Here is a 13,218-nt window from a genome sequence, read left to right as displayed (position 1 = left end):
AATGAAAGCCAACACCGTCTGTCTGGGGTTTTGTTCGTCATGGTTTATGTTACACACATAATAAGTAGGCTCATTTTGGTGCAGTTTGGTAACCTAATACCAGGAGGAGTGTAACATGAGCCTTGTGTGGTCTGGTTGGGCGGCCAGCTTAGTCGCAGGACTGATTCTTTTGTCACTCCGTCAAAGCAAATATGCCCTGGATCATTTCAGATGAAGACCATAATTGTGTAGGGACAGTTACTAAGACCATAATACTCAGATGCCTGGTCATGTAATTCTTAATGGTACAAGTAGGGCTGGGCAGTATAACTGAAAAGGTTATCACCATAGTGAAGTTTCATATCGCTGATACTGACAATTATTGATCATTTTTAGTGATCTAATTTTATCGTTTTTAAAGACCAGCCAAAAAAAAAAAATTAATTTAACCTCTTTATTTTGAATTTAAGCATTTAATCAAGGCATAGAGGTAATTATTTTTATGTTAACAAAACAACATTGAAAAACAGACAAAAGTAAAAAAGGATAAAAGAACGATCTAATGTTGATAAAAATTAAATGAAGCAAGCAAAGAAAATCAACTTTGATTGCAATAAATAAACAAAAATAAAGAAACTCTTGAACTTGGTAAATAAAATGTCAACAAATGTGTGCAATGTAAAAGTGTTTTGAAATGTAGAAAATCGAAGTAAACTTTGAGGTACAACCATCATAAAAATCTCTAAAACAGAATGAGGATGCCATAAATAAGGAATGATCTAACCTTAATATACATTAAATAAAGAAATTAAGTTAAATAAATTTTGAGATAGACTGACCTAACACCAATAAGGTCCAATAAAAGAAGCCATTGAACTTAGTCAATAAATTGTTACAAAATGTGTGCAGTCTAAAAATGTTTTGCAATTAAACATACAAAATCAAAGTAAACTTTGAGGTAGATCCTAACATTTGCATGATGCCTTACAAGCACAGTATGTATTTATTAACACCAATATGTTGATCCTTGCATAGTATATTCAGTTACTGCTGGGTTATTTGTGACTGAGCACACAGTGCAAGTACAAGATTTCATTTCTGAAAGGGAAGTATTAATCTATTTATGCATGACTCTTATCAAATATTCAAACACAGAACAGATCCCAGCACAGGGGGAGGATGAACCAACAGCCTTGCACTCAGTGGGCCTCTGTGTTTTGTTTGATAGTGTTTACAAAAGGCTTAGCAGATGGGCCAGTAGGAATGAAGCCTTTTTGGAAGAGCCTCATGCATTATGTTTATCTTCATCATTCACTTAGGAGCTAAACCCGGCAGGAGACTGCTGGAAGACCTCCTGATGACAAAAACATATTTGGATTCATCATTTCTTGGACAACAGTGTCCTGAGTGTACCCACTCCATCTGTATTGAATGTAGATATGGATAAAATTAGCATTGGATTAATTTTAGCCAGCTGTATTGAGATTTAATGTAGACTAATCCATGCAGACATTATCCCTTAGGTGTTTGCTGAACTTTCACCTGTTTGCTTTTGTGATCACATGTCAAGTTGAATGTGAAGTCCAATGTACTGAATATCCCATTGGTTGACTCCTGCTACAGGCAATCAATGTCATCAACCTCCCCTTTTTGATTAGTCATGCACAATAACAAGCACACGCAGCAACGATTGTACCGTCCATGTGACTGACTGCAAGAACGTCACACAGCGCAGTACTGCTCATTTTTTTTCCCTGAGCTTGTACTCTTATCAGGGAAAAAACATTGCGTAGCCGTTCACAGGAATTAGCCATCCCTTATCAGCCTCACACTGCTACCTTAAAGAGGCCATCCCATTGGCTGAGCCCTTTGTGTCCTGTCAGCTGACTGGATGAGCACCAGAGCACATCCTGCAAAGAATAACCTCAGAAGAACAAGGATGACAAAGTTTATGACAGGCGTTGCACAATCGCCCCTGGCGTCAGATAGCGGTGTACTGGTATTCACCCCTGGGAGTGTTATTCCAACGTGATTAGGTGGGCTGTATTTGAGATTGGATTCAGTATGGCAGGGAGGCATTATCACCATAATCTGAGGGAGAGAAAAAAGTGGTCCCAGTGGAGTATCCTGAGGTGGGGAAAGTGAGAACTGGTGTTCCACTAACAGAGATGAAGAGACAGAGATCCTGGGGGGACAGGGAGCTCCTGGGAAGCAACACAGAGGACAACACAGACAACAGTGAGCAGGATGAGTCCTCATCTCTGAGGTCGTCTTGGTCCCTGGTGAGTCAGTGCTGACAGGTGTCTGAGTTGGTCACAGTTTGGGCCTTATGCTGGAGGGTAAAATACATTATACAGTCATCCTGTATTGTTTTGTTTGGCAGGTTGCTGGGGTGATTTTTATTGTAGTCAAATCCAGTGGCAAGATAGTGGTTTTCTATAGGGATAGGTTAGAGTCAGAAAGAAGAGGATGGGGTGAGAGTTGTCACAATACTAGAATTTTAAACTTTGATACAATACTAGGATAAAAATAATACTCAATACCTTTACCAAGCCAAAAAGGGAAAAATATAGGCACACACAATAGCTAAAAAAAATGTTTTTTTTCTTTGAACACTGTTCCGTTATAGAAAAAGTCACAGAACACAGTGTGGTTTGGCTATGCTACAAGTCACATTCCAGGCAAGTGAATAAAGAGGTCCTGAATGTGCATTTAAAACATTTTTCATAGCTTTGATACTATTATTACGGCATATTATATCATTATAAATTCATGGTATTGAAAAAATATGGAACTATTGATATATCTGACAACCCTAGATTGGACACGGTATTTGAAATAGTCAAAAATATTCAGGCTGAGTTATGAAGCGTGCAGCACCTGTCTAATCAGCTAGTCATTTCTTTTCCAAAATACCAAGCCTGTCCTGTTTAATCTGTGGTTTGTGATCTGGCAACTTCTAGCTACTTGTTGTGTGTACTTATATGTCTTAGTTGACATGGAAAGAAGACAATAGGTAGGAGCAGGTAAAGCATGGTTCTCACACGTGACTGTGTTCAAGATAACTGAAAGCTGGCTCCTCTCCAGACAGCTCCTGTGTAAGAGTAATTTTTTTTTTACCTAGAATATTCTCTGTTAGATACTGACCTTTATAGATGTTTGTAGCCTTGTTGTTAAGAGAGATTTTTTTATGTATCTATTCTCAACACTTGATGGTAGCACTGTTAGTCACTGGGACAGGAGCTTTGCAGTTTCTGCACCTGGATTATGTGGTTTCAAAATAAAAGTGAAAGTTAGGCTTGTTTACGTAATGCGTAGCAGTGACAAGGCAGTTTTTTAGTTTCCAGAGATAGAGAAAACGCAGATAAATAAACAAGTACACAGAATTGACCAACAACATGCCATGTGGACATTTGCCTCTGACAGTGGCACAGTCCAGTTATTTTGCAGCTAGATTGTATTGCTTTTTTATGCTCCAGACCACATTTGAGTTCACTGGTCCCTCTCAGCTAAAAGATTTTATCAAGCAAGCAACTTTCTTTTTTCATTTTGACTAGTGCTGCACAATGAATCAAAATATGATCAAATTCACAATATGGCCAAATGCATTATCCTAATTGCAGAAGCTGCAGTTTTTTTAAATATTCACATTTTTGAATTTTCAAATTTTGCCTTTTTTTTTAATGACTGATTAATCTTGTTAGAGTAGTTGGCCGATAATTTAATAGTTTACAACAAATTGATAAATTGTTGCAATTCTGGTAAGACCCCAATAAATGTCAAATCTTCATGATTTTAATAGTTAGGGGAGGGATTCTCCTGGTTATTTTCATTTCCTTTAGCATCTTAATGTCTTCTTCCAGAAGAGTTCTATTTTAGTGAATGTCAACAAACGGCCTTAACTTGGGATTTTTCCATTACGTATTTTCCCATCCTCCTTGTCTATGTATGTGGGGTGAAGTTCTTAGAAAGAATTTAGAGCTTCCTGTTGTTGACACAAGGCCTCACCTCAAGTCACCTAAACCCCTCTGAAGCCCTTTGAACAGTCAACTTACAGTGATGGCTGTTTGATGTCATGATGGTTGCCTGCCTGTGTGCAATGCAAAAATTATTCTGACTGCTCTGCTGTCTATTCACTAGCTTACTTTCTGGTAAAACATATCATGCCAGTTTGCCATATTCCATGATGCCACCCTTGCACAAATGACCCTATTCTCTACCCAACCCCTCCAACACCCTCTCTGCTCTCATGGCTTGAATCTGAACAAAAGGTCAGTGTGAGATGAGCATTTCAGTTTACATAAACCCAATGAAGTCAGCAGGGGGACGTGTTTACAAGCCCCACTAAACTAGACCCTGACCCGGCCGAAACAAAATCACGTTCATCAAGTTAATAGTTTATGTCACAGTGCACAAATGGCTGCAAATACTTAAGTTCAGGAAAGAAGCCACAGGAAGGCTGGGGAGTTTGTGTAATTATGTACAATTAGCCCAGGCCTGTGTGTAATTTTCTCTCTTATTTAGTGGCTTCAACAGATTTCTTGTAAAATAATTCACACAAGCTGCTTCTCCCAAATTCAAAAAAAAAATCTTTGAGAAAATGTGAACAATTAATCCAGAATTTAGTATGGAAAAGTACAGAAAAAAGAGAGTTTGGGAAAATATTTGCAGGGGAGTTTGTAGCAGCACTCGAAGCATTGAATTGCCCAACAAATTAAGGAATTCTCTTTATTTACACTGCACTTTTTACTACACACACTAAAACAGCTGATGTTGTTTAAGTAATAGGTCAGTATAATATGAGGAGAATGCAGGCTGTGTCTCAACCTAAAACTCTAACTCCACAGTTTAAAATATCCTATAATGCTTTTGTATATTTTGCCATCGACCAATTATGCAAACTAATGTTGGTTGCCCCAAATGATGTTTTAATAATTCTCAATTACAAAAGTTCTGATTGGTCAGAAATGGATGTGATTTTAAATATTAATAGCTATCTAGCCTAATTCTCCTCTACAATAATTCACTCAATATTTCCAGTCAGGTAGGTAAATTCTTTAAAATATGCAATAAAGATCAGTATATATAATGGAATAGTGGCATTAGAATCACCACTGCCTGGCTATTCTATATCCTTATGGAAAACCCTGTTCATGAGTTATAATGTGATGCAGTTATCACAAAAGGAAATCAAACCTTTGTGTCTGCGTTCGTCATTTCCATGGACATCAGTAAACAAGTGTGCACAGACGGCAAGAAAATTATTAGGGCTGCAACTAACTATTGCTTTCATGGTCTATTAATCAGTTGATTGTTTCCTCGATTAATTGATTAATAGTTGTTGGCCTATAAAATGCCAGACAATTGTGATAAATGTCAATCCTTGTTTCCCAAAGCCCAAAACAATGGACTTTTGTACTGGAAAATGTGTAGGCAGCCTGTTAATCCAAACCTATATAATTGTAGCCACAGAACAATGGCTTTTAGCATTGTACTTGATATATTTCTAGAGTATATTCTGGGAGTTTTGAATGTAAACAGGATGTCAGCTGCTTTCATGGCAGCAGGGCAGTGGGAACTCTGTGTGAGGTTGTCTCTTGTCATTGTTTGAGCCCAGCCGTCAGCCCCCCTTCTCTGATGTTGCTCATGTGGGACAGCGGCCAGTGACAGGGTAACAGTGGCACTCTGGCAATCTCAATGCAGGTCAGGAGATAACAGACACCACAGGGCAGGCATGCAGGCACGCAGGTGGAGAAATGAAAGCAACAGACGAATATGACAGCACAACTGTCCAGAAGAAGATACTTAAAAGAAGAGACAAAAGTGTATAGACTGAGAGTGTGCAAAGAAAATCAAGTGGAAAATTATTAGGTTCCACATATCCATGCCTTGTTAGAGCCAAAACAGTCTCCTCTTTTGGACTCTTCACTGAACAATACATCCTTATCCTGTCTTTTCCTTGACTCAGCTAATATTTTGCTCTCCGCCCCTCATCTAGGCGGACACCATGAACTACGTGGGCCAGCTGGCAGGTCAAGTGCTGGTTACCGTCAAAGAACTGTATAAGGGCATTAATCAGGCCACGCTGTCGGGCTGCATCGATGTTGTGGTTGTCCGCCAGAGGGATGGCACCTACCAGTGCTCGCCGTTCCATGTGCGCTTCGGCAAGCTGGGGGTACTGCGCTCCAAAGAGAAAGTGGTAAGTTTAAGATGTCTGTGAGTGTGTGCCAACTACTAAATGTTTTGTTTCCCTTTAAAAATAAATCAGGCCCTATTCTTCACAATGTCTGTTTTAGTTCATATTTGGAATAGACCTTTCTCACGACAGCCATATTGATATGAAACAGTAGGGTAAACAGAGGTGTTACTGATGATACTAATTACGGTGTAGCAGAGACATTTTACATCCACAGTAGCAACATACTTACTCTTGTTAACCTGAATGGGGTAATTTTATGTTAAAATGGCTCCTGTGAAAAAGGTCTGTTGCCATACAGTATCATCAATCTTCAAGATAATTTCAGCATTAGCATTCAGTCAGAATTAATAGCTTGAATGGAGCAACTTTGAATCATTCAGGGAAATGGTTGGTTCCGTTTCAAGAACGTAGATGGGATGTTCTGGGCTTTTCCCCCTCGCTGATAGTATTAGTTTAGTTTTTACTTTACATTCTTGCCTGGAGAGAAGATCCAATTAATCATGGTTCAGGAACAATGGTACTATTTTTAGGACTCACTTCTCTCTTGAGAAAATAGCATTTTTTTAGACCCTTTGCTTTGGCCCAATTGATTCTGAATAGGAAGATCAAGTTAATCCCATTTCTGTGGTAGTTTTGATGTTGTGGTAAATGTAGAGCTTAAATATCAAGGATTTTAAAAACAGCAGATCTGCTTTCAGGATTGAAATAGACACCTGCTTCAGCATCAGATAACACAACCTTTCCCCTTGTGAAATCGACGTCACTTGAGTTCATCTTATATAAAGATTCAGAATATCCCTTGGTACTAAGTTAATAATTTGATAGAAATTAAAATTTGATGTGTTTTCCCACTACTTCACTGTCAATGAGGAATTTGTCCATGATGTCTATATTTAGAACAGTAATGGTCTTCTCTGACTTGAGGAAAGCGTACTTGCTTGCTTGTGGACCAGAATGGGTGATGATTTGTGGGGGGATTCACACTGTCTCACCACCTACCCAGAATGCTGATGGGGTTTGAAGGGAGGACTGAATGAGTGGTTCCTATGGCAACAGCTCTACAACTTGAATGTGTGGGAGGGGGAGGAAACGTGAATAAGAAGAAGAGGGCCTCAACAACAACGGCTGTTGTGTAACAAACAGTTATGCATGTGTCCCTGAGTTCACTTATCAGATCCTCGAGGGTTGCTGCAGCTAAATATAGTTTATTTTAGAAGCTTCTATTATATTTTTAAGAATTCAGAGTGGGATCAAACTGTATAGTTGCCAGCCAAATACTAATTAAATTTTGGCTGTGGATGTCCTCTCTGTCCTCATGCTTTAGTTGGCAACCAGAAATGTTTTTAAAGTGTTTGATTCTAACAACTAAGCTAAACTCATCTGTGCATAAATAAATTCATTTTTCTTCTGTTTTCTGGTGCAAACTAAACACAAGCCTCAAAAGTCACATTGGCTCTTACTGCAGAGAGAAAAAACCCAATTTTGTGCACCTACAGGCAGTTATTGCCTCCAGTGATTTCAGCAATCCAGTGTGGTGATGGCAAATCCACAACTCAGCTACACAAGTGACCTGTCACTGACTGTGAGAGGTTGAAGAGGACCCTCATTTATTCTGCCTCATTATTAATTGGGCATTGAAATTCCCAGCCATCACTCAGTGTACATAAATTCCCCTTAGCAACCCTGAGGGGGGTGAAATAAAATCTTGAGGCTGCTGAGAAACTGCACTGGCAGTAGAGGACATCAGCAACAGCGAAGATACAGCATGACAGATCATGAAAAAAAAAAACCCAAATGATGTTAGTGGCCACTGGTTGAGTACGAATATTGATGATTTGGTTTCAGGTTGTCAGGCTGGGCAGAGCACTTGTGAGTCAGAATCTGCCTCCTCTGTAGACTCTGCCAGACGTGACCTGTTTTCCTTTTCTTTTCTTTTTTTCTGCTTTTGTGGTGTCAAGTTTCTGAATGGCTTGGGTACCACTGTGGGTTTGCCTGGCAGACATGAATGGCCCTGTTCTACTGGCAGGCTTCACAAACTGCAAGCCCAGAGGACCCATATACTTATTAGGTTTTGTAAGGCCCTGGAAGTGAGATGGAGCTGTGAGTAGCTACAGGCCATCTATGTGGCCTGATAGTATGTTGAAAGAAAAATTAAACAAGACTCAACTTGTTTTTAAATCAATTGAAAAGGCATAATTAGATTTATATGGATGCATACGTGCATACAGATTAGATGACACTGTCCTCTTTATGATTTCCAAATACAAAGTACTTTCACAGTACCATTAAATTGCTTGTATCCTCTGCCATCTACTTCCAGATTGACATTGAAGTAAATGGGGAGCCAGTGGACCTGCATATGAAGCTTGGTGACAATGGAGAGGCCTTTTTTGTCCAAGAAGCCGAGCAACAGAACGTAAGCACCCAATTGACTTAGCACTTAATAACCTTGTAAACTTTTAGTTAGATTGTCTCTCTGGCTGGAATAAATATAATCTTTCTATGTATGTGCTAATGTTCCAGACGTGTTAATGTTAACCCCTGTCATGGGAGTAACATTAGGTGAAGTGAAGTTTCTGGGAGCAACAGAAACATGGCAATAACAAACAATTTCCATAGTGGAATTGCTAATTTTACCCTGCAGAACATGTGAGTTGCTGGTCTACCGCTGCCTTGAATAGTTAAATTGTGTTATTGTGTGACTTCGGTGTTTTTAAAGGTTTCAAGGAAGTCACACAATGACACAAATTAACAGAGCAAGGCAGCGATAGACTGGCAACTCTGGTGTTCTGCAAAGTAAAATTACTTCTTTTGCTAATGTAGTTTGGTTGGAACTATTCCTTTTAAGGACTGGTGAAAGTCTTGTTTACAGTTCATGATGAGCTATAAAGATCCTTGTGCATTCTCCCCCTATTTAAAGACTGCAGGGGAAAAAGTATACACTGCTGAGACTGCTGCTTAGCTTAATTAGAAGGAACAGCAGAAACACAAATATTGCTCCCAGGACACAACGTGATCCATCTCGAAAATTGTATTAACAGGCAGAACCACTTTCTCTTCTTCTTCTGTTATATTTCTGGCAAATTAGATATTTCACAGTGGGCAGAACCACTTTGTGCATGTCGGAAAACTGCTTTTCTGATAAAGTGCTTTGGGGCATGTAAACCCACGTACTGTCTCATGATGCTTTAATCTAAAAACAGTCTTAACGCCTATTGCAATCTTGGTGTACAAATGTAGGGCAATATTTGTGTTAGCAAATTACTTGAGTGCAGTTGCTACATTCAACATGTGAGCTATTGCTCGGGCTTTGAACTCTCATTGTGACTGCTCAGCAGTGACACAGCCCTGTTCCACTGGCCCTGGTCATTGGCTGTAAGGCTTCACTGTGCTCACACCAGGGATCATTAATGCTGCTCTAGTTTGCATGTATTTAAACACACCTTAAGCCTAAAGTTCCTACATTCTCACTTAATCCTTTAGCAGATTGTCCCTGCCCACCTGGCCACCTCTCCAATCCCCACCGAGAGTCACCTGTTCTGGATCTCAGAGGTCGAGCACAGGGCAGTAAAAGATCTGGAGGATGACCCTGCTGACCCAGAGGACCCACCCGAGCCTCCCGCTCCGAGCACCATGGCCACAAAAAAGAAGAAGAGGCGGAGGAAGAAGCACAAAGGAGACCCGCGAAGAGAAGAGCTGACCCCACCCATGTCAGTCACCACTGGTAATACTGCTATTGCTGCTAACGCACCTGCTGCTGCAACGACTGCTGCTATGTCCACCACTGGGCTAAATGAAGAGATCTTTGAGATGGACCTGAGCTCTGATGAGGAGGCTGCAGCACGTGTCTCAAGGTAGATTCAGGATCAGTTCTGACTGCTGTAGCTAGAGAGGAAACAATATAGTTTTATAGTTTTATATTTAAAACTTCTCAATGTTTTGAAATTCCATCATAGCCTTTGCACTGTCAATTAGGGATGTAATAATACCAAAAAGTCAAGGTATGATATTTTTTTTATATTTCCTGTTTACATTGCTTGTTTACTTGTTTATTATTTACAGTGTTTTACTGATATTGCTTTCTGTTTTGCTATCCACTTTGCTGCTGTTAGACTGCAAATGTCCTCCTTGTGGGACTGATAAAGGATTATCTTACTATCTTGCAAAACAAAAACAATGCAGCAATCAGTAGCAATCCCTTTATATGATAGAATAATTAACCATGTAATATCAGAGTAGATATTGTCACAGTCTGCCACAGTATTGAGGCTTTTTTATTGAGATATTTGATATATTGCGATATCCCTAATAGTAGTGTTTTCAACTCAAAACAAGTATTTACCATGAGCTTTCAAAATCGTGCTAATCAAACATAGTTTTAATGATAATTAAAATTTGAAACTGTTACTAACCATGTGGAATTTTATTGTGAAACAGGTAATCGATGCATCCCTTCCTGCAGCTAAGATTTGTTTAAACAGAAATGACTTTATTCATCTGACTAATGTATCTGTTTCACCCTCTGTTTAGGTCACCATCAGTCACCACAATGCGAGACGTTGACCCCAGATTACCTGTAGTCAGACACAACCTTGATGGTTATCCACTGTCTGATGGGGACTGGGTTCCTGAAGACAGGTATGTATTGACAATAAAAATAGAGCCAACGGCAAGGGTGTAGCAGAGCCAAGTTAAATAGACTCTATCTTGTTGACTGTTTGCATCTCTTTATCTTTCCCTTTAGTCATGGATTGTCTCAGGCCTTTTCTCCAAAGAGTGACTCAGAACTTGTGGTCAGACCCTCAGAGAGTTTGCTCAGAGCTGAGTCCCACATGCAGTGGACCTGGGGAGAGTTTCCGGAAACAACCAGGGTAAGAAGCACTTCTACTAACACTACTAACAACATAGTTTTTCAGTAAACTCTTGTCTAAGTAACTTCCCCCCTGATATCCAATGTCCAGGTCACCAAAAAAGAGAAACCAGAGCTACTAAAAACTGTGACCATCACCCCGTCAGAGAGCACCCACTTCCGCGTCATCCTCAGTTCTGAAGCCATGGAGAATGAGACTGATACTGAAAAGGAAGTCGCTGCCTCCTCCTCCTCCTCAGTGTGTACCATTGTCAAGCCCGAGCCACGCACCCCCATCACCACTGTAACACCCGTGAATCCTCTTGCGTCTGTCCACACTGTCACATCTATGAGTCCTATAACCCCCAGCGAGCCCCTGGAGGTCCTGCCATCCAGTGTGGCAACCTCCACCCCCACCATCAGCCAACAGAGCGATTCACCCTCGAAGAAGAAAGGCATGTCAAGTGATTATCACATTGTAGCCATCACCTGGTTATGATTGTACATTAACTGATACATAATTATGTTATTGAATGAAGGTGTCCCAAAGAGGAGCCAGCATCAGGGTCCTGAGGATATCTACCTAGATGACCTGAATGTACTTGAACCTGATGTTGCTGCGCGATATTTTCCTAAGAGGTTAGTTCATGAAAGTGGCACCTAATTAATATCACTGCTTGACCTTGTTTTAATTAAAAATGGAAAGCTAAATGTGGCCTTAAAGGGATAGTTCAGGTAATTTGAAGTCGGGATTTATGTGGTACTTCTCCATAGTCACTGTATTACCTACAATAGATGGTGATTGAAATGCCCCCAGTCTGGAGCAGGAATACTGGGGTAGAAAACTAAGCAATGTACTGCAGTGAAGGGGATCAGCATCAAAATGTATTTTAGTCATCTAATATGATCAGTATCACTTCAAGTGTGTGTGATATTTAGAGTATTTTCACTGCTTTTCTCAGCTGTCAGACAGCCATTTGAGGACATCAACTCTGGGTCACCTAATCAATTAAATGAGACACTAATCAATAATGAAAATAATTGTTAGTTGCAGCCCTACTTTTTTGAAGTGGCTAAAATACATTTTGCTGCTGACACTGTCCACAGCAGTACACTGCTTAACATGCTCCCACTCCTCTCTTCTTCCCCAAACTAGTGGCATGTCAATGGCCATCTTCTGTAGGTGATACACTGACTATGGAGAAAAATGTCATACAACCTCACTTCAAATAATCCAAACTATCCCTTTAAAGACCAGTTTCATGACATATTGCTTTCTTTTGTTGCTCCAGTGAGTCTGAGGCAGCGACTAAGCACTGGATGGACTCAGAGATGCGTTCCGGTTCACAGTCTCCACAGTCAGTGGGCAGCGCAGCAGCTGACAGCGGGACAGAGTGTCTCTCTGACTCAGCAAGCGACCTCCCTGACGTCACTCTGTCTCTGTGTGGAGGCCTCACAGAAAATGCTGAAATATCCAAAGGTAGAGCAGAATGGCAGTCATAAAAAATGTAGAAGCAAGTACACTTAGTACTTTATGTAGGATAGTCAGTTAACTGGAGCCAGTAGAGGCATAATTCACTGTGGAACCGCAAAGTGTATGTGCTACATTTGTAGTTTGTTATTCCATTCTATTCTATTCTATTCTATTCTATTCTATTCTATTCTATTTTATACAAAAAATCAGCTTGGTGTGTTCAGCAGTACCCAGATTCCCTTTTAAGGCCACATGTCTACTTTACTTGGGTTCAGTCCCAACAGTAGTTTCTCTCTTGTGTCTTTACCACTCTGCCGTCCTCCTCTCTGATCTTCGAAATAAAATATATATGGGTACACACATATACACTCTTCTCGAAGTGTTTCTTAGACGTGCTCTCGGCTGATGGGAGAAAAAATTTCCTGACCTTTCTGTGTGGCTTTAAGTAAAGACGTTATAGCTCACCACCGTTGACCTTTTCATCTGCTGTCTTTAATTAATGTTGGTCTCCCATCTGTGATTGCAGAAAGGTTCATGGAGCATATCATCACCTATCATGAGTTTGCTGAAAACCCAGCAATTATAGATAACCCGAACCTGGTGGTAAAGATAGGAAATAGGTAAGTGAGCATTTGTATTTCACACATGATATTTCCAGGAAATCTATTTTATAACTGTGTGGTCAATATTGTGTCTTAACTAATGTCTGTATTCTCA

The 13,218-nt window shown here is 40.1% G+C and overlaps 1 protein-coding gene across 4 annotated transcripts in view; it reads left to right on the top strand.

Moving 5' to 3' along the window:
• Positions 1–13,218, top strand: part of lpin2 (lipin 2) — a 32,580-nt gene that overhangs the window by 3,644 nt on the left and 15,718 nt on the right. For 2 of the 4 annotated variants that reach the window (XM_084732943.1, XM_084732941.1), the window contains exons 1-10: positions 1,871–2,261; positions 5,978–6,178; positions 8,499–8,594; positions 9,662–10,032; positions 10,709–10,816; positions 10,923–11,049; positions 11,140–11,482; positions 11,567–11,666; positions 12,320–12,507; positions 13,028–13,121. In XM_084732943.1, coding sequence (XP_084589069.1) covers positions 2,148–2,261; positions 5,978–6,178; positions 8,499–8,594; positions 9,662–10,032; positions 10,709–10,816; positions 10,923–11,049; positions 11,140–11,482; positions 11,567–11,666; positions 12,320–12,507; positions 13,028–13,121 — 1,742 coding nt within the window. In that variant the 5' untranslated portion in view covers positions 1,871–2,147. Of the gene's footprint in view, positions 1–1,869; positions 2,262–5,977; positions 6,179–8,498; positions 8,595–9,661; positions 10,033–10,708; positions 10,817–10,922; positions 11,050–11,139; positions 11,483–11,566; positions 11,667–12,319; positions 12,508–13,027; positions 13,122–13,218 lie in introns of those variants that run through there. The other 2 variants (XM_084732944.1, XM_084732945.1) reach the window with 2 other exon arrangements.

This window comes from Lutjanus erythropterus, chromosome 12, assembly GCF_056507025.1.
Source record: "Lutjanus erythropterus isolate fLutEry1 chromosome 12, fLutEry1.hap2, whole genome shotgun sequence".
NCBI lineage: Eukaryota > Metazoa > Chordata > Actinopteri > Lutjaniformes > Lutjanidae > Lutjanus > Lutjanus erythropterus.
Note: the sequence above shows the minus strand (reverse complement) of the source record. Positions and strands in the feature narration are given on the sequence as shown.